Source organism: Schistosoma haematobium, chromosome 4 (assembly GCF_000699445.3).
Source record: "Schistosoma haematobium chromosome 4, whole genome shotgun sequence".
In the NCBI taxonomy this organism is placed as follows: domain Eukaryota; kingdom Metazoa; phylum Platyhelminthes; class Trematoda; order Strigeidida; family Schistosomatidae; genus Schistosoma; species Schistosoma haematobium.
In genome coordinates this window covers 9,506,253-9,530,829 of record NC_067199.1, presented here as the reverse complement: position 1 = coordinate 9,530,829, position 24,577 = coordinate 9,506,253, and the positions used below count along the sequence as shown (strand labels likewise).

General features: G+C 32.8%; 1 protein-coding gene across 1 annotated transcript in view; it reads left to right on the top strand.

Annotated features, from left to right (window-relative positions):
• Nucleotides 1-9,765: 9,765 nt before the first annotated feature.
• The window catches only part of MS3_00007333 (uncharacterized protein), a gene marked incomplete at both ends in the record, with an annotated part of 141,075 nt that continues 126,263 nt past the window's right edge, over nucleotides 9,766-24,577 (top strand). The window contains one exon of the mRNA XM_051215594.1: nucleotides 9,766-10,396. Coding sequence (XP_051066124.1) covers nucleotides 10,044-10,396 — 353 coding nt within the window. The remainder of the gene's footprint in view (nucleotides 10,397-24,577) is intronic.

Genomic DNA, 24,577 nt, shown 5'->3' with positions numbered 1-24,577 from the left:
CGAGGAGTGACAGGTGTAAGTAAGTAAGTTATATGAGATGATTGAAACTATTATTGTCAAAGGTTTGGATTCCTTTTTTCATGAAGGTATTGAAGTATTTTAATGACTAAAAACACCCATTATCATAAAACTACAGATATAGGAACGAATAATATTGTTTTCAATAATTTCTTATCAGGTTCTACAATTATAAATCTAAATTAATAATTCATAAAATTGGTAAGGTTTAAGGCAGATGGATGTAAACAATCTTTTCTAAGGTATTTTGAAGAAAAATATTAGATGTAGTTTGAGTCATCTCTTCCATAAAGGATTGAGTTCAAGTGTATTTCATCTGAACTTATAATTTAAGGTACAGTCGGGTCCAAGAATGCGAAGTGTCTCTGAATGGATTCCAACCTTAATTTGTCCATTATGCAAATACTACTAAGAGTAAAAGTTCAGTATTCTAGTAGTGGTCGAACATATACTTAATACATTAAAGTACGTGACTTGCTGTTGTAAAGGTTACGAATTATGCAGTTCATAAGACGTTGGGGCTTGGAGGTCTATTTCGAGAATTTTTCTGTGAAGCACAAAATATAAAAACATCCAAGATCATTACTGTATGAACGTAGATAACACCTTACCATCGATGGTGGGATCTAAGTTGAGCGATGTATTGTTGAAGCATGTCTATTCTTAATTATTCGTGTTAAGCTCCAACTACCATTTCGAGTACCACTGGGCTACCTTGTTGAGCTTCATACTGATGCAATTCTGTATATTGTTCAGTTCATGAGGATAAAATGAACATCATACTTTAAGATCGTCTGCACACCGAAGAGGCCTACCCATACAGACGTAGCCGTAAATATTTACATAAACAAAAAAGAGCAAGGGCTCTAAGACAATACCTTGTATTACATCAGTTTTGACCGGGACAACATCCGACAAGGAGTACTTAATTTTGGCTATTTGGTGTTGGCGTCTAAAAAAATCAAACCAATCAAGCAGACAGTTTTTGGCCCCATAAGATGCGAGCGTGCCCATAAGAAGGTGGCGGTTAACCATGTCGAATGCTTTAGAAATGGCAGTGTATACGACTACAACTGTACATCGTCGGTTACGTTGAGTAATGACTAGATTAAGGAAATCAAAGTGGCACGTCATACAAGATCGATTTTTAAGAAAACCATGCTGCGAAACACTGATAAGCTTTTCAGTGAGCAAATAGTTACACAGTTCATCACCAACAATGTTTCTATAATCTTAGAGATAACTGGAGTAATACTCATGGACCGGCAATTGTTCATGTTAGTCTTGTATCCAGATTAGTAACGTAGTATGATATACGTGATTTTCCGACAGTAAGGGTAAGTACCTGCTTCCAGAGAAAGAGTAAACGGCTTCAGAAGAATAAGTGGAATATCTGGATCATCATATTTCTAGAGAAAAGATGAAATCCCGTCTATTCCATGACCGCTCGAAACCTAATGGAGTTTAAAGGCCTACTAATTCTCAGGTATATGAACGAGATAGACTTCATTGAGTTAGTCACATACACGACTTTTGAAAAAGTGTCATTTAGGAATATTTTATCGTTCTCAAAAATACCACTAAAAAGTTTTGCAATGGTTTTAGATTCGGTTATAAAAGTACCATTATGCAAGATGTATGGTATATCAAGATTTTGAGTTGCTTTAATGTATTTATTGAAAAGGAAAATTAAGTTTTGTACATTTGAGCCAGTATTATACACTAACAGCTCCTCATTAATAGCTTTCCATCTGTGTTACTCTTCAATTTGTGATTTGTGCAGCTGCCATGAAATCATTTTGACTTAAAATAACGTGTCTTACTTTATTATGATATTCAGCTGGTATAAATAATAAAATAAAACTACGTTTGTAAATTATGTTAATATTTCAGTAAATATTCAAGTTCTATTATATATCCATGGAATTAATAAATCAGACATTTATTTGAAATGACTGGGAACAATAATTTTTAGTTAATGGATTCAAAACGTTGTTATTACAATTAACTAAAGTCATTATTTCATGATATTCATTTTTTTATAAATGATCTTCTACTTGTCAACTAGCAGGTAATTTCTTACTTACATACTTACGCCTGTTAGACCTCATGAAGGAGCAGAGGGCAACTATCAGCATTCTACATTCAAATCTGTCCTCAACAATCATTTCAAGTTATTTACACTTGCTATTCATCCGTCGAATATCTGCAGCAAATTCTCCATTCAGTGTCTTCTTCCGCCTGCCACTTTTACGTCCAACTTCACAATTACAATTTAACACTTGCTTCGTGATGTAGTTTCATCATTTCCTCAATGTATATCCTATCCAATTACAATGTCGTTTCCTAATTTTCTTCTCACATGAAAGCTGGTTTCTTCTCTATCAAAGTAGGTCGTTGTTGTTGTTGTTGATGGAATCCGGTTGACGGATATTGAGTATCATGTGTAGACAATTGTTTATAAATACTTGTAGTATTTTGATGATGGTTTTGGTAGTTGTTGAAGTTCCATCTCCGTACAGTACGAATATCTTGACGTTCGTAATGAAGAATGTGACTTTGATGTTGGCTTGGAGACAGCTGTTTTGAGTTTCATATGTTGTTCAATTGTAGGAATGCTGTTCTTGATTTGTTAATCATCTCCTTTACGTCTGCATCGGATCCTCCTTGTGGTAACTTCTAATTGTATCTAATTTGGTTTTTAATGATTTGAAATATCCGATTGATAAGTCCCAAATAGGACGAAACAAGAGTCTTGCACTACACTGCTAGTTAAATTCCATCTATTCGATGTAAATCCAATTATTATTTCTTCAGCTGAATATTTTTCCACATGTAGATCACAATTTTAATTTCTTAAAAGACATTATTCAGTCTACTAGGTAGCGAGCAATTTTATCTCTTGAAATCTTTTCGATTTGTATATGGAGACCAGCATAGTGAGTAAATTATCACTTTGGTCAAATTCGTCAGTTCAAAATGTCAACGAAATCCATTGAGATGTTGTATTATTAGTATGACCAACGTTTAAAGATTTCATAGGCTTTTATTTAATAAAAAATAATTTTAAAATGGGATGCCAAACTTTTTGTCGTCTATAGAATAGATCAATGCGACAAAGTATGGTAAGACAGAATTCTAAAAATCATCTATTTTATCTTCATTATGTTTATTAGTTCAAATCTATTGATTTTAATCAGTCAATAGACAGGAATCGTGGATGCGCACTGCTGAGGAGCCCCACCATAGGACGAAACTGCCATCCAGTGCCTCCAGGTTTTCAATGGTGATCTTACATCAATCGGTTCATGATCTCAACCAAAAAAATTTAACAATCTTCATAATCACTATATTGATGATTTTAATTTCTTTTGATTTCACATATGATATTTTCGGATTTAAATGGATGGGATGAAAAAATCAGCTATCACTGATCAACGTCAGTGATCTTCCATGAATTGTGCTATTTTTTAAAATTGATATTCTTTCATTTTATAAATAACATTGATGTTGTTATTGTTTGATAATTTAGTTTATTGAGTGAATTTCGGGGTCTATTATAATTTTGTTGAAGTAAATTCTTGTGAAGTTCCAGCTGAATAGTAAAACCAATCAAGTTTAATATCAATGTTTAACTATTTGTATGATATTGATCACTTTATATTATGGTGATGTATATTTAGTGATTTTTGTAACGACAAAATAAAAACCCCACTTCTTCTCTAATTTGTCACACTTTATATGTAACCGTATTTTTATTCAATATCTTTTGTTTTTCGGTATCACTTGTTAAAAAACGATGATAATTGTTTGGATACATATATACGAATATTCTACCGCATTGGTTAAAAAAAAGATAAAACGCTATCTCCGCCATCTGTTCTTCTGCTTCATTGGCCACGGTCTTTGACTGAAGACTATAATAGTGTTATAACGCCCTTTTAGGACTTCCTACACTACGTTGGATTTTGGCACGGATTATTATTAAATAATACTATTGGATTCAATCTTTCTCATTACGCCGTCGGTGCCACCACGTGCAGAGGAATCTTCGTTAATCAAGTGAAATCATTTGTGTTTGTTATCTCAGAGAGCGGCTTACAAGTAACATTCATGTCATAATAACTGTTATTATCTTGTTGTTTAATATACCACTTATATTCTAACTGTAATTTGTTAACTTGTGGTTTTACTCATAGACAGACACTAAGGGTTTTACTGTTAACTCTTTTGGTTTATTATTAATAACCTTGCGTATTGATATATCTTGAATAAGCTCTTTTGCTGGGATCCACCATAGTATGTTGATGAAAGTGATTTTGAAAAGTGTAAAAAAAATTTGTTTGACTTATGATTCAGTGGATTTAATTCACTCAGAGTAATTTACACACATACACCAATGAACACATGTTAATATAATTGTATAAATTTTATTATTTTTCTGAAAACGAGCGTTTAAAGGAAGAAGCTATTTTTATGAGGGAAAAAGAGCTTAAATTGAAGAAAAAGCTAAAAGAAAAGGAACTCAAACAACATCTTAAAGAAGAGGGGAAGTTGCTGACCGATAAGCAGAAAGAGGACCGACGCAATTTTATAAAGCGGTAATGAAAGCCCATATGGTAAACCTGAACTTAAGAAAAGACCACTGTATGGTAAACTTAAAAAGAAAACTGTACAGTTCTTCATTAAGATGGAAATTTAATGTGTAATTTTCAACAATCACTTTTGGTGATAAATATGATGTTTCATTAATAGATATTTGGACATCAAAAATCTTTGGGTTTATAACAAATATCAACTTTAAACTATTCGTTTAAAAGTTTATTGAGGATCAATTATTTTTAGTATGTTTGTTGGATCAAATTTATCCAGGTAATAATTGAGAACTATGGTGCACTTATTTGGAGTTTAAAACCTTTCAGCAGTAGGAATCAATGATTATACCATAGTCTCATGATTTTTACTAGTCGTCTATCGAAGGAATAGTCTCTGAAAATCCTATGTGCTAATAACACCAATAGCTAATATTAAGAAGAAATTCTGGATTTCCGGCATGAAACTCTGGCCAAGTTTAGAATGAAGACAGTTCGATACCAACCCACTGCTGCAAATGATTTGTCGAGTATAAACATATCCTTGATTCGGTTTAGTTGGTAAAATATCATATTATTCTCGGTCCTTTCATATTCAATACTCTTTGTAAACCTCGTATTGATTGTTGTTATTTGATGTTAAGGAATAGCGTAGAGCGGAAATCTTAGGAGTTCTAGTAAGAAGCCACGACCAATGGTGCTCTACTGTGTCGGATGAGGTGAAATACCTTTCAGAGATAACGGAAGTTGAAGACGTAATATTTCGAGTTAATTAAAGTTGGACATATGCACTATTGGATCCTGACTCAGTGATTTAAAGATTAGGCGTTCGTTGAAAGAAGCGAAGTTCATAGATTCGATATACGGTTGTGTAATGGTGGATGCACACTTTATTTAGGATCCCAGTACCAAGATGAATTAATGCTTTAAGGTTTTCAACGGTTGTTTAACTTAAGTCGATTTGTGATCTCGATAACATTCAATGATTTCCAGAATCCTATACTAACATATCTAGGTTTTAAATGTAATATGATTAGGGCGGCTTGATTTATCCATATTTTTCTACTATGCAAATATTGTATCAAACCTCCCTGTTTTATATTTATTTGAACCAGATAACTCTGAATCCTAATTGTGTGTAATCACTCAGTATTATAAAAGGTTTATAACTTCTCACTATGCCAAATACTAGCAATTTCAAGTTGGAACATCGAACCTGTTGGTACATTCTCTTCTTTGTCTACCGTTTTAGATAAAAAGAAAAAGAGATAAATCTATTGAAATGCATTCAAAGACGTTCAGTTTCATCGTTCGCTCATATTTATTTTTCTACTGTTAGTTCTGCAAAAAAGACAACACTTTGTGAATTCTTTCTTCCGAAGCGATTTTCAAAGTTAAACATCCTGTTTATTTCGTTATTTCTCTTTTATCTTGTGATCATGAAGGACTGGTTTTAGTGATATTATTAATCTTCCTTATCTACAGCAAAATTACCAAGTTTATGTCCATGTACTTTAGTGATACATTCTCATTGTATGAAGATGTTATATATTTCAATTTCAATAAATGTTTTAATTGCTTAGAAGAAAGAAGTGAGTTTAAGAAAAAAAGAACTCGTGTCAAAATTGAATAAAAACAAATAGTTACATTTAACTAGAAACAATATGAACTTCACTTAATAATATTTGATTGTTATTAACAAATGGCCATTAGACAAATCAAAGAATGGCAAAGCAGCAGGACCAGATAAAATTCCAGTTGAGGCACTGGAAGCGAACGTAGCAGTAACTGCACAGATACTCCACATTCTCTTCAGCAATATATGGGATGAAGAACAAGTACCAACAGACTGGAAAGAAGGACTTCTGATCAAAATACCGAAGAAAGGCGATCTCAGCAAGTGTGATAACTACATAGGCATCACTCTTCTCTCAATACCGGGAAAAGTCTTCAACAGGGTATTGTTAAACAAGATGAAGGACTGCGTAGACGCCCAACATTGAGACCAACAGGCAGGATTCCGTAAGGATAGGTCGTGTACAGACCAAATCGCAACTCTACAGATCATTGTGGAACAATCAATTGAATGGAATTCATCACTCTACATCAACTTCATTGACTACGAAAAGGCATTTGACAGCGTAGACAGAAAAACACTATGGAAACTTCTTCGACACAACGGCGTGCCTCAGAAGATAGTCAATATCATACAGAGTTCATATGATGGATTACACTGCAAAATTGTGCATGGAGGACAGTTGACAAAGTCGTTCGAAGTGAAGACCGGTGTTAGACAAGGTTGCTTACTCTCACCCTTTCTCTTTCTCCTGGTGATCGACTGGATCATGAAAACGTCAACATCTGAAGGGAAGCACGGGATACAATGGACATCTAGGATGCAGTTGGACGATCTGGACTTCGCAGATGATCTGGCCCTCTTATCGCAATAGCAACAACAAATGCAGGAGAAAACGACCAGTGTGGCAGCAACCTCAGCAGCAGTAGGTCTCAATATACACAAAGGGAAAAGCAAGATTCTCTGATACAACACAGAATGCACCAATCCAATCACAATTGACGGAGAAGATTTGGAAGATGTGAAAACCTTTACATATTTGGGCAGCATCATTGATGAACAGGATGGATCTGGTGCAGATATGAAGGCGCGAATCGGCAAAGCAAGAGCAGCATATTTACAACTGAAGAACATCTGGAACTCAAAACAACTGTCAACCAACACCAAGGTCAGGATATTCAATACAAATGTGAAGACAGTTTTACTGTATGGGACGGAAACCTGGAGAACTATGAAAGCCATCATCCAGAAAATACAAGTGTTTATTAACGGTTGTCTATGCAAAATACTTCGCATCCGTTGGTCAGACAATATCAGCAACAAACTACTGTGAGAGAGAACAAACCAGATCCCAGCAGAGGAAGAGATCGGGAGAAAGCGCTGGGAGGGGATAGGACATAAATACATACAAGGGAAACCCTCACATGGAATCCTGAAGGCTAAGGGAGAAGAGGGAGTCGAAAGAGCAAATTACGCTGCGAAATGGAGACAGACATGGAAAGAATAAAGAACAGTTGGATAGAACTAGAAAGGAAGGCCCAGGACAGATTGGGCTGGAGAATGCTGGTCGGCGGCCTATGCTCTATTGGGAGTAACAGGTGTAAGTAAGTAAGTAAGCAACATATGAAGATATTTTTATTTATTTGTTATTACTTGTATAAATTTGCAAAATATGGTGAAAGTATAGAACGCTGACAATAATCAGGAATAATTAAAATGACTACGAGAAAGAAAAGTTAATTTTTTAGTCAATTCTAATACAGGTAATACAAATGAATAATTTACATCGCAAAATCTAAGAAAACATTCAGATTTATGGTTAGCAGTTTTAATTAGGATTAATGAATAGGATAAGTGGCACTGGTCAGAAGTTAGGACTATTGGTTATGAATAGAATAAAGATTGCTTTGTAGCTATGTAGATGAATACTTATCCATTTAGTCCTTTGATTGTAAATATCAACAACTTTAAGTTGCTTTAGAAAGATAGCAAAATATGGTCCCTATGTTTTAGTCTTCTCGTATTATTAATTTAGGCGTCCTAGTAATTAATTATGCGTATGTCCAATATAGCTTCTTAATAAGATACAATCTATCTGTCATATCGTCTTCAATTTCACCCAAATATCCAATAGTCGCAATTTAAATATGATTAGTTTTTCCGTAAGGTATGTATTTTTTTTAACAAAGATGCTTACAATCTATGCAATCAAGTAGGTTAATACCAGCATCTAATAATCAATACTTAAATCATTGAACTAATAGCTGAAAAATAAACAGCGTAGCAGATGTTCCTGCGTCAGTAGACCTCAAGAAACACAAAGGGAAAAACACGATCCTCGAATGAAATACAGAGAACGACAACTCAATCACACTTATTGATGAAACTCTGGAAGAGGTGGAAACATCCATATATTTGGGTAGTTTCGTCGATGAAAATGGTGGATCTGATACAAACATAAAGGCGAGGATTGACAAAGCAAGGATAGCATTCCTACAATTGAACAACATATGAAACTCAAAACGGCTGTCTCCAAGCCAACATCAAATTCACATTCTTCATTACGAACGTCAAGATATTCGTACTGTACGGAGATGGAACTTCAACAACTACCAAAACCATCATCAAAATACTACAAGTATTTATAAACAATTGTCTACACATGATACTCAATATCCGTCAACCGGATTCCATCAACAACAACAACAACGACCTACTTTGATAGAGAAGAAACCAGCTTTCATGTGAGAAGAAAATTAGGAAACGACATTGTAATTGGATAGGATATACATTGAGGAAATGATGAAACTACATCACGAAGCAAGTGTTAAATTGTAATTGTGAAGTTGGACGTAAAAGTGGCAGGCGGAAGAAGACACTGAATGGAGAATTTGCTGCAGATATTCGACGGATGAATAGCAAGTGTAAATAACTTGAAATGATTGTTGAGGACAGATTTGAATGTAGAATGCTGATAGTTGGCCTCTTCTCCTCCTCCTCTATACGTAGCAACAGACATTAGAATACCTGTAATGAATAATTTCATTCAATGTTCAACATTACTTTCCTTATATTGTTTCTAATATTTCATTCAATATTTTATGATATGAATAAATTTCCAACAAACAAACAAATAAACAAATTCACACACACACACACACAATGCTTATCTTTCATTCTACCTAGTGAGTATGAAAAACAAACTATAAACCATATAAAACCAGAGATTTCAAATGGCAACCATGTTTTGCAAATTAATTTTGGATTCTTCTTCACAAATCAAATCCTCTACGTTATTTTGTTAATAATAATAATTATTATTATATTAGGATAACTTTAAACAATCTAATAATTTTCCCCTAATAACCAACTAACTGACTAACTAACTATATGTTTACATTTATTTTCATTATACATAATTTGACCAGATCAATCGATAATAAGCAATTCAGTCAATAAGACTCAATATATATCCAGTAAAATGGGAAAATTCCAAGGTCATTCATATGATTGGATAATATGTTTAGTCTATCAATACTAATCATTTAACCTATCAATTTTTGTGAAATAAAGAAGCATGCAACCTATGTCGTAGTAGTAGAATAATAATTATTATTATTAGTAGTGGTAGTAGACTAGATCTTGAATGTGCTTTTTGTTTTCACACATGAAAATAACAAAGTGTTCTTCTTATTTTATATTCATTACCAGTTGGTTGTTCTAGATGATGCTCAAATATATTGATTATTTTTTAATAATTTCTATGTAATTGTACAAAGTAAACATGATCAACTATATGGATGATTATCATTATTTTAATGGTTATTTTTATGGGGATATAAAAAAAATGAATTAAAATGGGAAATGAAACTAGTCAAACCTCTGGACAAGAAGAGGACAATCACAGAGATGATGTTAGTCATAAACGTAGTCAATCATTACAACGTGATTTAACTTTATCTGATACAGGAATTACTTTATTATCGAATTCATGTAAAAGTCAATCACAAATTTCTTTACATGAAATCGTTGGAACAAATGATTCTAGTCAAGATAAAACAAATTCAAAGTTAACTACAGATACATCAACCACTGAAATAGCTTTACTTAAAACTGTACAAATGGAATTAACTGATGATGAAAAGGAATGTATACAACAAGTATTAGCTAGAGCACGTCTTGTAGAAATGAATGAAGATAAACGTGTTACGTAAGTTAATAAACATCTTTTATAAAAATAAATACTAAGTATTTCCTATTGTATGTAAATGATACATAGATTAATTGTTATATGATAAGTTATTGAAAATATCATATTTCATAATTGAGTAGTAGACTTTTTGATCATTACATTAAAAAACCAAAGTTTTCTACATTTTAATGAGGATAATGTATGATTGATTTGATTCATTCATAGTAGTCGATTGACTAAACAAGATATTGTGGTTTGTGATACTTATGTCGACAGATATATAAGTAGTTTGTAACACCAATTGAAAGTGGACTGCCTGGCAACAGAAGGTTGATAAGATCGTTTAGAAAAGAACGGGAGTAGATAGTGATTGGTATGGAAATAAAGGAATAACAATTGATGGACATTTTGCAAATGAAGTATTGAACGTATTGTATTTATATTTTATTAAATAACTCTATAATTTCGTATCCAAATACATTTGGTTGTCCCTATCTGTGTTCTCACTCACTACGATACAAATTTTACAACTCCCATCTACTTGCTTGCATTTTTTATTCTGTCCGAATTCTACTAATTACTTGCTTATTCCTACAAATGATAAATCCCTGTTAATTAGTCATACTATAAGCAGTGGAAAGAACTGTCAGTCAGTCAGTAACAACTTAGAACGTTGTACATCAGTTCGAGTTGCTATACCACATTAGTACAGATATACAATTGTTGATTCAAACCCCATAGTGATACAGATAGTGAAAGTATAAGCAGTAATCGGAAAGATTAAAGTTTGAAGACGTTATTCAAGGAATATAATCGAGTGAAGTAAATTTTGAGAGAGAATAAAAGGATTGTAGTTTGATTATATTTAACAGTAAATAGTTTTTAAATATTTTCATCTCAGTGCTATTAAAAAAGAAGATAACCTGTAGAATGGTTCTGGGCTGTTTATAGTCAAATAACATTATTTAAGTATTAACAGTTGAAATCTCAAAATAGTAAATACCATTAGATAGAATTGTCATTGATGTAAGTGAAAAAAAACATTCATTTTTCGAAAAGAAAATAATTCACTTCATAGACCTTCTTTAGTTAAGCCTTAGACCTTAAGAAACCAAAGAATATGAGAGAGCTGTTTGTCCTAGTTTAAAACACTTGAGTTTTGAACAGTTAAAATCGTACCGGGAATCGAACGTAGGATCATCACATCCCCAAAATTAACTGCATTACCTGTGGACTATGAAGTTGACATCAATGTATCCTTATTGTAAATTTGTCTAGCCTGATTAATTCAATGATGTAAACTACCTTTAAGAAGTGAACTGTCTTTATTAATGTCTGTCTTGAAATTCAAATATTTTTTAAAATACTACTTATACATACATCCTGGTTTACATATAATTAGCTTTGATCAATGAAATAAGTAAATTAGTGGTTCACAGTGGTTCAGTTAATTTTTTTAAATATTCTATTGAGTAACCTTTTATTGCCTGGTTCTGACATGAAAACCTGAGATCTTTTTATCACTTGATAATATTAATTAGAGTTAATCAATACACGTACAAAGTAAATCATATATATTGATTCACTTATTGTTACTAAAAGTATGCTAATCGAAGCCGTGCTTTGTTAGAAATCTCTTCTCAATCATCAAATGATACAGGAATTGAATTTCCATAATTTAAATCATAGACTGAGGTTTGTTAGACCACTGCCGAAAATCAGCAATTACTTGGCAGCTGTTTCGTTATATTATGAGACCCTTCGACATTCAGGATATTGTTTGAGTTTGAACCTAGGACCTTCGAGCATGCACGAATACTCAACGTCTGGATAAATGATGTACCAGAACCAAAAATACTGTTTTCAGTTTTCATTTGTGTTCTAAATAAGATCGTCATATTTGTTGACATCATTGTTCATGGTTGACCAAAAGATAAAAGAAAGTAATGAGTTCTATCTTGGCGCATCTAGTCAGTACCAGTCACCACATAGATAAAACTTCAGTGTTTAACCTCTCCGAATTTACTCTTTGGTTTTAAGAGTCTGACTCTCATATATAACAGAAGCCATATTAATATATATAGAAAACTTAACCTTGTATAGAGAAAAAGTTTATACAATCTCTGAATCTACCCTGATCTCCTGTTTACTTACTTGCTTACTTACGCCTGTTACCCCTTGTGACGAACCACAGACCGCCTTCTGTTTAGATACAATTAGATGTTTCAAGACCTTTCTTTCCCTTTTCTTCGGTTCCATTACCATTTAAATTTCTAATTCTAGTCTTACGTAACCTGTTTTTTCATCATATATAAATTTCACCACACCCGTCCCATTAATTACTTATTATCAGTTTTGACAAATAACAAGAAACATTTATATTTACAGTTGGATTCACATTCAACTTTAATTATGTAACTATTTGTAATAATTAACGGGATTACGAAAATTCACTTTATTCCTAATTTAAAATTTAATTTTACAAACGTTTTAAACTAACTGATGATTATTTTCTTAAACCAACTTACTATCATCTAATTTGTACGGATTTTCTACTCACATATAAAACATATAGTCTAGTTTTTTAATAATTGGGTTCATGAGTTAATGTAAGCTAGACTACCATGGAAAACCTGAAAGCACTGGACGATCGTTTCGTCCCAGTGTGGGACTCATCAGTAGTGGGCAGCCACGATCCCAACCGTGTCTGTAGTAGAGGCAGTTACTCAATAAAGATACAATATCGTAGAATGGTTGAGGTTAGACATTTACACCGTTGGGTGCCGAATCAGTGGTCTAGAGGTTAGGCGTTTGCCCACGGGATCGAAGGTTCTGGGTTCGAGTCCCATATTAGGAAGAAACGGCTGTCCAGTGTTTCCAGGTTTTAAATGGTGGTCTAGCTATAATCGACTCATGAGTTCAACTATTAGAACTTACTGTAATATCCAGAAAACCTAATTCTGATATATTAGTGTCGAGCCTTGATAAAAAAGTTAATTAACAGAAATCCTCCTTCGCTCAACTTTTCATTTTATTATCAGTTTAGGGGTTGTGGCGATTGTTAAGTTTTTATTTTGGTTGAGACCATGAACCAATTGATGTTAGACTACCATTGAAAACCTGGAAGCACTGGACGGCCGTTTCGTCCTATGGTGGGACTCCTCAGCAGTGCGCATCCATGATCCCGCTCGCGAGATTCGAACCCAGGGCCTTCAGTCTCGCGCGCAAACGCTTAACCTACTGGACCACTGAGACGACAGTCAATGGCGTTAATGTCTAATTATGCGACTATCTCCCATTGTACTGAGGTAGACACTTGTTTCTACCCGACACGAATTAGCTCTACTGATCACGGCCCCTCAACAAAACTCCGAGAATTTTCTCATGAACCTAGTCACTAGTGAGCACATGGTAATTATCAGTATAGTGGTTATGGAGATTGTTAAGTTGTTTTTTTTTTATTGAGATCATGAACCGATTATCTTAGATCAATCCATGTTGCAAACTATGCGTATGAAATAATACTTTGAAAATAAAATAACCGATTTATTTATTTTGGTCTTTGATATACTACTTTGATCATTTATTATAATTTTAGAAATAATTCACCATTTTTAGTAATTCTGACTTAACCCATCTCATTTAGTTGCTATTCATTTTGTTATCAATCATAAATGGTGTATGATGTAAATAGAGAGCTGATGATAATTATAAGACAAAAAATAGGGAATTAATATTTCTTTTCATAAGACCCTTTTCTTCTTACATGTTTCAATAGGAATTCTATACTTTATTCACTTTTTTTTTAGATCATGATTTGTGTTTGTTTCAATTTATTCAGATAATCTTTTGTATGAATTAGAGGCTTTGTAAAGGTGTATTTAATTTATAGAAAGGAATTTTTCATAAACTGATATCAGTCAAAATACTATTAGATGTAATGTTATTGTATCGAAATCTGAAGGTTTAAGGTTCATTTCTTGATAGGGTTTTTAACATGTACATATGAAGAATCTCGGACTAGAATGAAACAATTATTTAATTAATGGAAATGAGAACAGTTCAAATGTTCTTTCATATATCAAGTTTCACATCTAATTCTTAATTATTTTTAAATAATCATATTGAAGTTTCTAGTTTCTTTTAGTTTAGATATAACATTTTGAAATATAAAACAAAAGCAGTTTTCCAGAATGATTAATTTTAGCTCAATTAATTTTCAGTGGAATACTATAGAATCCATATCTTTAATCAAATTTTACTACTGGTATTTATGATATGGTTACTAATTTGAGCAATACTCTAGTTGGATAAATGTATGATTGGATTTCATGTTGTGTACTACCTAATAATATAGCAACTAGGTGTTATGATTTGACAATGTTGTATAGTTCATTTGATGCTCGATATTTAAAGGTAGGATTTGAATCAACAACTGCGGCCTGCTTGAGCATCTGGGCTACCTGTTCCTGCCATCTAGATATTTCAACAAGTTATCTATTTTTCTTTGTTTTAATATATCATTATGTTTATTAATAGCATAACCTATTCTGCTGCGTTTCTGAAAAGTGTACAACCTTTCGTTGTCAAAGTTACAAAAAAAACTCAATAAGAGACAATGTGGTTGCTGGTAATATACAACGAAAAGAATGCACATTATTCAGATGTTCATTTAGTGAACTGCTAACATCTAAATGGCGACCACTCGATATTTATCACCAGGATCGACCAAGAAGAAAGAAACGGAAACGTGTTGAAATACTTTGCGCTGAGAATTCTATATTGCACCAAAAATATAATATTGAATAAAGCTGATGATAATAATAATAATCTCTGCGTTAATACGGTATGGCAACTCGAACTGATGTAGGTACGTACGAAGTTCTATGTTGTTAGTGACTGACTGATAGTCAGTAGTATTCTTTGGACTATGTATTATAATTAGTTTTATCTTATAAGTTAACGATTAAGAGGATATTTTATAAATTATCTTACTAATTTCTATCCAAGATTCTGGTAGTATTAATTTATTTTCCTTTTCTTAAAAGAAATGTTAAAAAAACTTATAATTCATTTGAACTTTAGTGCGGCCCTTAATTTTGTCGTCATTTAGATAGAACGATGTTGTCGAAAGGGCTCTCCACTTTAATGGCCCGAGTTCTGACTCCAATTAGATCGTATGAAAGCTTGTTATCGCCTATCCTTGCATATAATCATCGACTTATATCGCGTTAGTCAATAACGGAATTTAATAAGTCGAATAACGAGAATGGACTTTTGAAAACATATATTTTGTATATGGAGCGAATGGAATAGAGAGGAGAGAAACGACGCAGAGTGGAGGTGGCTGGTAAGCCAACTCCCCTTTAACCAAGCCTTAATCAATATTTATAGTTACACAAAAGTAAGTTACAGACATGTGATAAGTAATGGGATGAGAAATGTACACACACCTACGCGCTCATATAAAAACAGTGAAGATTGATAAGCGAATAAATAACAAGGTTAGAATGTGACTCAAGTAGGATGAATAGAATGGGCTGTCTGAAAGCTAGAGTAAGGTATATGGGCTTAACATAATAACCGACACTACAGAACCAATAGTAAGTTTATTCCCATAGGAAAGTTTTAATATTGTCTATTAATTAGCATAAAATCAAATTATTTTGTTAAGTTATATAGTGAAATCGAAAGAATGCTATCAATGCACTGAAAATGATGACATTTAGTTTCCCTATATATATTTCTTTTTTCAAGAATGAAGATACACATACTTTTATTGGTTTCTATATAATGTTTATTAATTTATTTTTGTCTTTTTCTTGTGTCTGATTATTTACTTACTTACGCCTGTTACTCCCAACGGAGCATATGCCACCGACCAACATTCTCCAACCCACTCCGCTTGGAGTCCCTCCGGGAGCTACTGCCGATCCCAAACCCGGGTAAAGGAGGAGGGTTGAGCATGGGGTTAGCTACCCCATCCCGTAGAAAACTATCTAAAAAAGCGCTAACCAGAAAAATCATGTCTGATTAAGTCAGGTTAAATTAAGTATCTATGATGGTATTTAAATTTATTTTGAAACTATAACTTCAATAAAACAATAGTATTAAAGTCTAGTCTTTGATGGATTGTTCAACACTACCCTAGAAATAATTATGATTTTATCCACTGAAATCCTTTTTTATTAGGAAACTTCATAAATTATAAGGAAATATGGATATGGCTAGTAGTGGAATCCATGATACGCTTTCCGTCCTATTTGAGACTTTTCATGTGAATGTACTTGAATCTCAGAGTTAATGTTCATACTGGAACTTGAACTCAATACAGTTCGTTTCAAACGCCATTACTTTATACACTTAGTTACCGAGTCTTGATACCAAGTGAATTTATTCATAAATTGTTTTAGATAATTTCATATAAAATCTTCAACGATTTATGATTATTAGAATTCATTTTTATCATAACCAAATGAGAGTAAATAAAGTTTAAGAAATAAAAAATCTATTTACCCATTTGAGTATCACTAAAATGGTAGAAAAAACTGTTTTTTTTAATTTGGTATTGTTTGTTTGAATCTCCTCAATAATGCTTAGATGTGCATTTGATCAGTCTCTTATTGAAATAAGTGCATACTGTGCGGATTCCCTTGATATTGCCATAATTCACAAGCATTATAAGAAAATTTCCGGAGTAAACATTAACTCTGGGATGCAGATATACCCATCTGACGAGTCTGAAATAGGACGAAACACGCGTCCTGCATTCCACTGCTAGCCACCATTCATCTTTGCTTATAAAACTGTTTCACATTCTTATACATACTTATTGTTATAACTTGTGAACCTGTGTGCCCTGTTTATTGTATAATGCAACGATACCGCCAATCAGAGAGCAGTGAATCATCGATCGAACCAGTGACGCATAAAACACATGCGAGCAGCCTAGAGTCCTTATTGGTCCTGCTTCCTGCCTAGCCCAGCCTGTTAAGTTCAGAACACTAATCTCAACCTCTGCAATATGAATCTTTTATTTTAAGCATACTGGGTTTATATACCAATCAGACAGACCACATCGTAACATAAAATGGGAAACAAAATTTGTACAAGAATTAGTCGAATGTGGCTGTGAATGAGGGAGGTAGTAATTAATAGACAGGGCATAACTCAAAAATTATCGAGTGATAGAATGGATTTCTTGTGTAAAAAGAGCTAAATATGAAGACGATTCTGTAGAAATTACTCTGAGATGAGGATAACCAGTCATTATAAATAAATTAGTTGATGACAAGTGTCATGTTTGGCACGAAATTGTCTGTAAAAACATGTAGCTATGAATATGATAACATTAGTTGAACACAGAGCCGGTCGTTTATACTTGAGAAGTTTGATATCGATTGCCAAGGTCATTGACTATAAATCTAGTTTCTTCTTGGATCATTTGAACTAATTTACATTTTTACAACCCTCATTTCGTTTTATGTATAATAATATATTCTGAAAATAATAAGTACAGAATTCACGCCACTTTACAGGCATGATCAATTTGATATAAATAGTAACATTAGATGAAGAGAACAAATACGTGATAGAAGAAATTTTTAAGTATACTAGTTCAGTAATTCTTTAGGTAGTACGTGTATTACAGCGATCCAATGCATCAGCCGGGGATTTTTTAATATTTCTTAAATGGATAGCCTGTTGATTTATGAACGGTGTAATTAAGCTCATTTCCTGTGCCAGATCGAATTAAAGATCATTATCTACAACTAGAGAAATTAAAACGAAAACAGAAAGCACGGAACAATAAAGCAGTAATTACCAGTATATGTCAATCAGGTCTACCAAAATGCATGTGTCATGTGACACAGTGATATACTGTTGATGTTAGATATTATTCAAATCAGTTAAAGTTGCTAGGGATGGTGTTAACATAAAGTGACATCAAGTAGGTGGTTTTACTTAGGGAATGCACTAATAAAGATGGCTAAACATTTAAAGTTCCTATAATATCACTTGTGGAATGAGATACACTTACAGGTGCTAGAACATTCAATGCATTTTCAGAGGAGCAGTATGCATCGATGCAGCGAACAAATAATGGGAGTGATTTTATCGTACAGAAAGATTGTGGTAGGTTATCCTAGAGTCTAGAAAATTTAAAGGTAAAGTAATTCATCGAGAGAGATGATTTAGAATAGGTTTGTTTCACTACTGCCAAGGAATTACGGATGTCATAGTGAGAAGTTTCTGCATATTGAATCACGTGATTGGATGTGAAGGATAGTTTATTAAGTAGTTTGAAGAAAAAGATAAGATTTAATTTGAGTCTCCTCTTCCATAAACGGTCTAGCCCAAGTTTATTACATCTAGAATTATAAGTTAAGGTGCAATCAGCTCCAAGAATACGAAGTGTAAATCGTCACTGTACCGATTTCAGCCTTAATTTATATTTTATGCGCGCACTGCTAAGAATAAACGTGTAATATTCTAGAAGTGGTCGGACACAAACTTTGTACATTAAAATACGTGACTCATTGTTATATTATCGTAATATTTAAGAAGTAGTTTTAAGTTGTATGCAACGTCTGTACAATGATTAGTAATCAAAGAGATTAATCAATGTGTCATAAGGAATGACGTGTTGTTCTAATATCTAGTGTTGACCAAACTCTAATAACCAAGGTGTACTGTAACAAACAGTTGACATTATTCTATATTGCATACGCTATGTTAAGTCTAATTAGTAGGTTGAAATCAACAAGAAACTCTCGATATAGATTTTGTGCTAGTTGTCAGTGTTCATTGTGATATATCTACAATCTCGATGAAATTATTGAATTCTCCTGGATTTAAAGCAACGTTATCTAGTGTTATAGTTAGAGCTGTTACCTAGGTCATCTCTAACCAGGACACAAAGTGGCAAGGTTTTGAATCCTACATTGAGTATAAGTTGCATAAGTGCCTCTTCTGATAAATACCAACTTGAACAATACCTAAGTATAAAGGTTCCTATTATTTTACTCCATTTATATAAGTGATTTATGGCATGATACCTGAAAATAAAAAAAGAAACAAATGGTTATCGGATATTATGATGCGTCAATTTATGATATTTTCAAATTAATTGACTGAAAACACATTTTACTTTAGGGATAATGAAAATAGTTTTTTTTAAGCTTAGACTAATGATTTCAATGTTGTAGTATATTCTGAGTAAGGCAGTTTATCCAAGCTTTCATTGTTTCTATAAGAAAAATAAAATTATAAGGATTAACCAACAAAAAACTTCAAACCGAACTAAACTATTCCTAATAATTATGGTGTTACTATTCACACACACACAAAAGTGTTTTGGCTGAATTTTCCTCTAACTTCATTATGGTTTAATTCTTGTCAAAAAGTTAGTACTGATAATGCAAAATGATGAAAGTATCACAAATATTCTGACAACTTTACAAAACCAAATATCATTGAAACGTTCACTGACTTTTATTTTGAAGATAAATATCATTCTTTTAATGGAGTTTTGTTCTCTAAGCTGGATGGTTTGGTTGTGGAGCTTTCATCGTTTTTCTGAATGACATCATAGGCATAAACTTCAGAGAGAAGTCTATTGATATCGTCCAGAAAAACGATGAAAAATCCACGACTAAACCATCCAGCTCACAGAACAAAACTTCATCAAAATCATCCACCTGAGCTACAAATCTTCACCAGATTACATTTATTAAGGTGAAAAACAATACAAGTTTAAATTAGCATATTTATATATTTTGACTTATTAAGCTTTAGTCTGAGCACCTGGATAGTATTATAGCATACATAGAAATCAAGTTACTTGTGTGGTACATATGTATTCAGTGCCCCATTGTACCAATGTTGGTGTTTAAATAAATAAATAAATAAGTAAACAAATGTTCATATGACCTTTATTGACATAATTATTAATATTTACTTAAAATAATACTTTATTTTCTGTGTTTATTGTAAATGAAGTAAGTCTGGTAATAATTTGAAAAGAAGAAAAAAACCCCTCCAATAATAGACTTAAATATTTCCATAGAACTTATAATCATTTTTGTAAGCAATGATGGATAATGGCTAGCAGTGGAATCCAGGATGTGCGTTTCGTCCTATTTGGGACTCATCAGCTGGATGTACCTGCATTTCAGAGTTGATGTTCATTCCGGGACTAGAACCCAGTACCATTCACTTCAAACGCCATCGCGTTATCCACTCAGCTACTGAGTCCTGATAGCCACTTGCTTGTGCAATGAGGGGAATTCATAATCATTTTGTTTATAATGATATTTAAGTAGAGTGAATAATGTCAATCTAAGTAAGTCATTGTTCGAAACCAATAGATTTAAGTAAGTACCACATAGTATTTTCACTCAGTCAGTCAGTCAGCTACAATGTAGGACTAGGAACATATATGCATCGGTCCAAGTTGCCATACTTCATTAGCACAGCAAGATGAATACTGGATTCCTAGAAGTAGTTAATTCAATGATGATAATATATAGATGAAAGATTGCATATAAAGATATGGTAAAGGAAGAAAGAATTAGTACGTAGAAAAAGAGATATGAAGCGATTTTAATCTCATAGTTTAAGGGAAGACAGAGAGTGTATACAACACCTACTCCATTGCGATCGATTTTGAGCCATGTCAGCAAAATTCTTATCTGTTAATCAACTATCACTTAACATTAAATACTTAGCAAGAAAACACAAAATGACTGAAATTATAATTTTTATGTGAATTTAACGATAGTTTTAATTGTGTAGTTCCATACTAATCTAAACACATCCCTAGGTTTTTACAATTGATTGATCACTGCGTGGTGATCAATGTCATGTATGTCAGGTCCTTCTTAGTGCAAATTGAATCCTATCGATCAAGTTGCAATGTTGCTACCAGTCTAGATAAATACCTTTGAGTCCTAACAAGAGGTTAGTCGCGGCCACGATAGCTCAATGGTAATATTTCTGACTGTGAAGCTGGGTGACACGGGGTCGAATTCGTCAGGAAGCATCAGTTCCCGCGAGATTACAGGAATACCTTGCTGAAGAGTGCCAAGTAGCACGAAACCTAGGTCCAGAGTTTCCTATCGACTACCTCCAACCATCATCACATCTCTAGGTTATTGGAATCTAATATTAAAACGGTAGTGTTTTAGCTGAATCAATAATTTAATGGACATTAAATATATATGTGAGTTGGAAACTTGAGTTGAAAATTGTCAAGACTGTTATGATTTTATGTTCGGCTTTTTATCACGTGATTTATTCACCAATCAAAATACGACTTTTAAAATCTTAGCACTATGCCAAACCAATGACGTTCGACTGGTATGAGCAGTCTAGCGTCCTTATTGGTCCTATGTCCGCTTAGCCCGTCCACTTGAGTCCAGAACATAAATACCAGCTTCCACTATGCGAATCAGATCGAATCATTTATTTCAGACATACTGGGTTTATATATCAATCAAACAGACCGCAACGCACCATAAAATAGGAAATAACATCTGTACACAATAAAGCCAAAAAATGACTGTGAACGTGGGAGGCAGTAGTCAATAAACTGAACACAGCTTTAGAACCGTAAATCGTACAATAATAAATTATAAGTCAAAATGAAGCTTATAATAAGAGGAATATAAATATACATAATCTAATTATTGAACAGTTATACCATAAGAATGTATAGATAATATTAGTCAATTAATATGTCTCAGGAGTTGCTCGTGATTTAATCTTCGCTCGGGTATAACAAAAACTTTCTTAAATATTATTTTATACAATTGAAAAACTTATTCTTTAGTTACTACGCCGTGGTTTAAATTTAAAATGAACAACTCAGTGCATATTGTATAAGAAGAAATCAATAGAAACTTTTAAATCAACAGATTTTGAGTCAGTAATTCTTTCTACAGGATATGATATCGATTATTGATCAGTTGTTTTTTTAGCATACTTATTCTATGAATGTAAATTTCGATACCAGTAATTTATTGATTTTTACATTGCCGACACTTTCACTGAGAAATATCAGGTAATATGAAATAAAGATTTAAAGTATCTTGTCAGTTTTTCAAAGGTAATGACTAAACACCTGATAAGACAAAGTTACGAAGCTATATGTTTTTCATTCAATTGGTATTCGTTTATAATATACAGTGATGTGAATGTGTTTCAGATAGTTTGTTATGAGTTTGTAAGTTTAAGTAAGTAACCTTTGGAATCATGCATGTAAATTTCACAAGAATGTATTTATTTACACTGCACAGAACAAAGTTTGTTGAATTGTCCTTGAATGATGTTTCAAGTTTAAAAAAAAACTTATCATTGTTCATTTAGCGTGATTGTATCTTTGACAAATATAATAAGTACATGGAAATACTTCAGTACCTGCTTAGTAGAATTTACACTGAATATTAGCCAAATTTCTTGAAATAAATAACAAACATGTCAGTATAAAGATTCGCCAATAGACATTAAATAGCTGCTTTGCACTAATAAAAGACTCTTCAACAATGAGCGCTCATCACCTCACAGTGAGTGTCTAATCATTAAATCATAGTGCCAGTATCCAATTGTTTATATACTGATAATTATTGTTTGCTCATCAGTAAAATTAATCATCTAATGCAATGTAATTCCTGGAGTCCTAGTGAAAAATCATTACAACTAGTGATAATGAAATATTGTACAAATTGGTTGAAGTTATAAATGCAGACTATCGAATCTTGCTATAGTTGTTTAATAGTCAAAGGTTTGAGATGAAACATGAAAATCCTAGGCTTAAACCTCCAGTGGAATCATGGATACATACTGGTTAGGCACCTCATACTAAGAGTAAATATCTCCTAATGCTTTCATGTTTGATTTAGATTAACCAATAAATTATTATTACCTTTCAAATCATTGTTACACCAGTATATCATATAAGTAATGATGATAGTTGCTTAGGGATTTTGTAATCGGAACTTTGATACATTTTTAAGTTGCTTAAATTGTGTTTTAATCCACAATGAAAACAAAAGTTTTAATTGAATAGTTTTTTTTTTTTTTTACTTTTTTTCACCATTAAATATTTAATTAGGAAAATATTGTTATTTTCAGAAAATTAAAACTTTCATTGGGTGGTTCAATATTACATATGACCTAGATGAAAGCGATATTTTTAAAAGTACTTTTGTTTTACAAAAGAATAATTTTACTGATAAAACAACTTTGATAAAGGTTTTTATGAAATATGTAAATATGATCAATTTCTTTCATGAATGTAAATACGTTTATGAAAAAAGAAATACACACAACATAGTTGATACCATTTGTTTACTATTTATTTATTGAAAGTGGCGAGACTAATTTATGGACGAGCCAATCAGAGGCGTTTTAGAGATTTCAAGGTCACGGTGCCAACTTCAGTGTTTAATGCTAACGTACGATCGATTTACAGGGAATTTTGTACAAAACGTGACAATTGAGCGGCTATAACAAATAAAACAGCGGGACTATAATTTTTGGACGAATCAATCAGGTATGAGATAATAGATCTCGGATTTTAACGCGAAAGCCTTTCATCCATTTGGCTAGATTAATTTCTGGCATTATAGCTGATGTCAGTTCATGATGAAAACCCCATATATAATTCCTAACTAAGGCAAATTACGACAATTATTGCGAACTGGATAATAAAAGCACCAGTAACACTGGCTGCAGCCAGGTACTACAATATATATGAATGTTTGGAGAGCGTACAGACTCCTACATAGGCTTGGTTATGTGCATCGTGTCGTTATCCACAAGTAGCATTTTGTGCACCCAAAAACCGGAGTACACATAAACAATATTGAAGCTATGTGGTTGAGGCTGAAAGAGTTTTTGAGACTTTGTCATGACTCCAGAGGCCGACTATTCTGTAGCCGTATGGATGATTTCCTCTACTGCATGCATTACGATTTTTAGAACCTCTGAACCTCTTTCTAACCTTGACAAGTTTTTGAACCACGTATAAGAAGTGTATCCACTTTATTTCCTTGATTTTGTATAACATATTTTTACTCTATACTGACTGTTTGCTGATTGGCTGATATTTCTCAAGTTCACTTAAGATTCTTTCAAAGGTCGTCCATAAATTAGAGTCTCGCCAAAAAAACATTTCATAAGTATTTCCTATTTCAT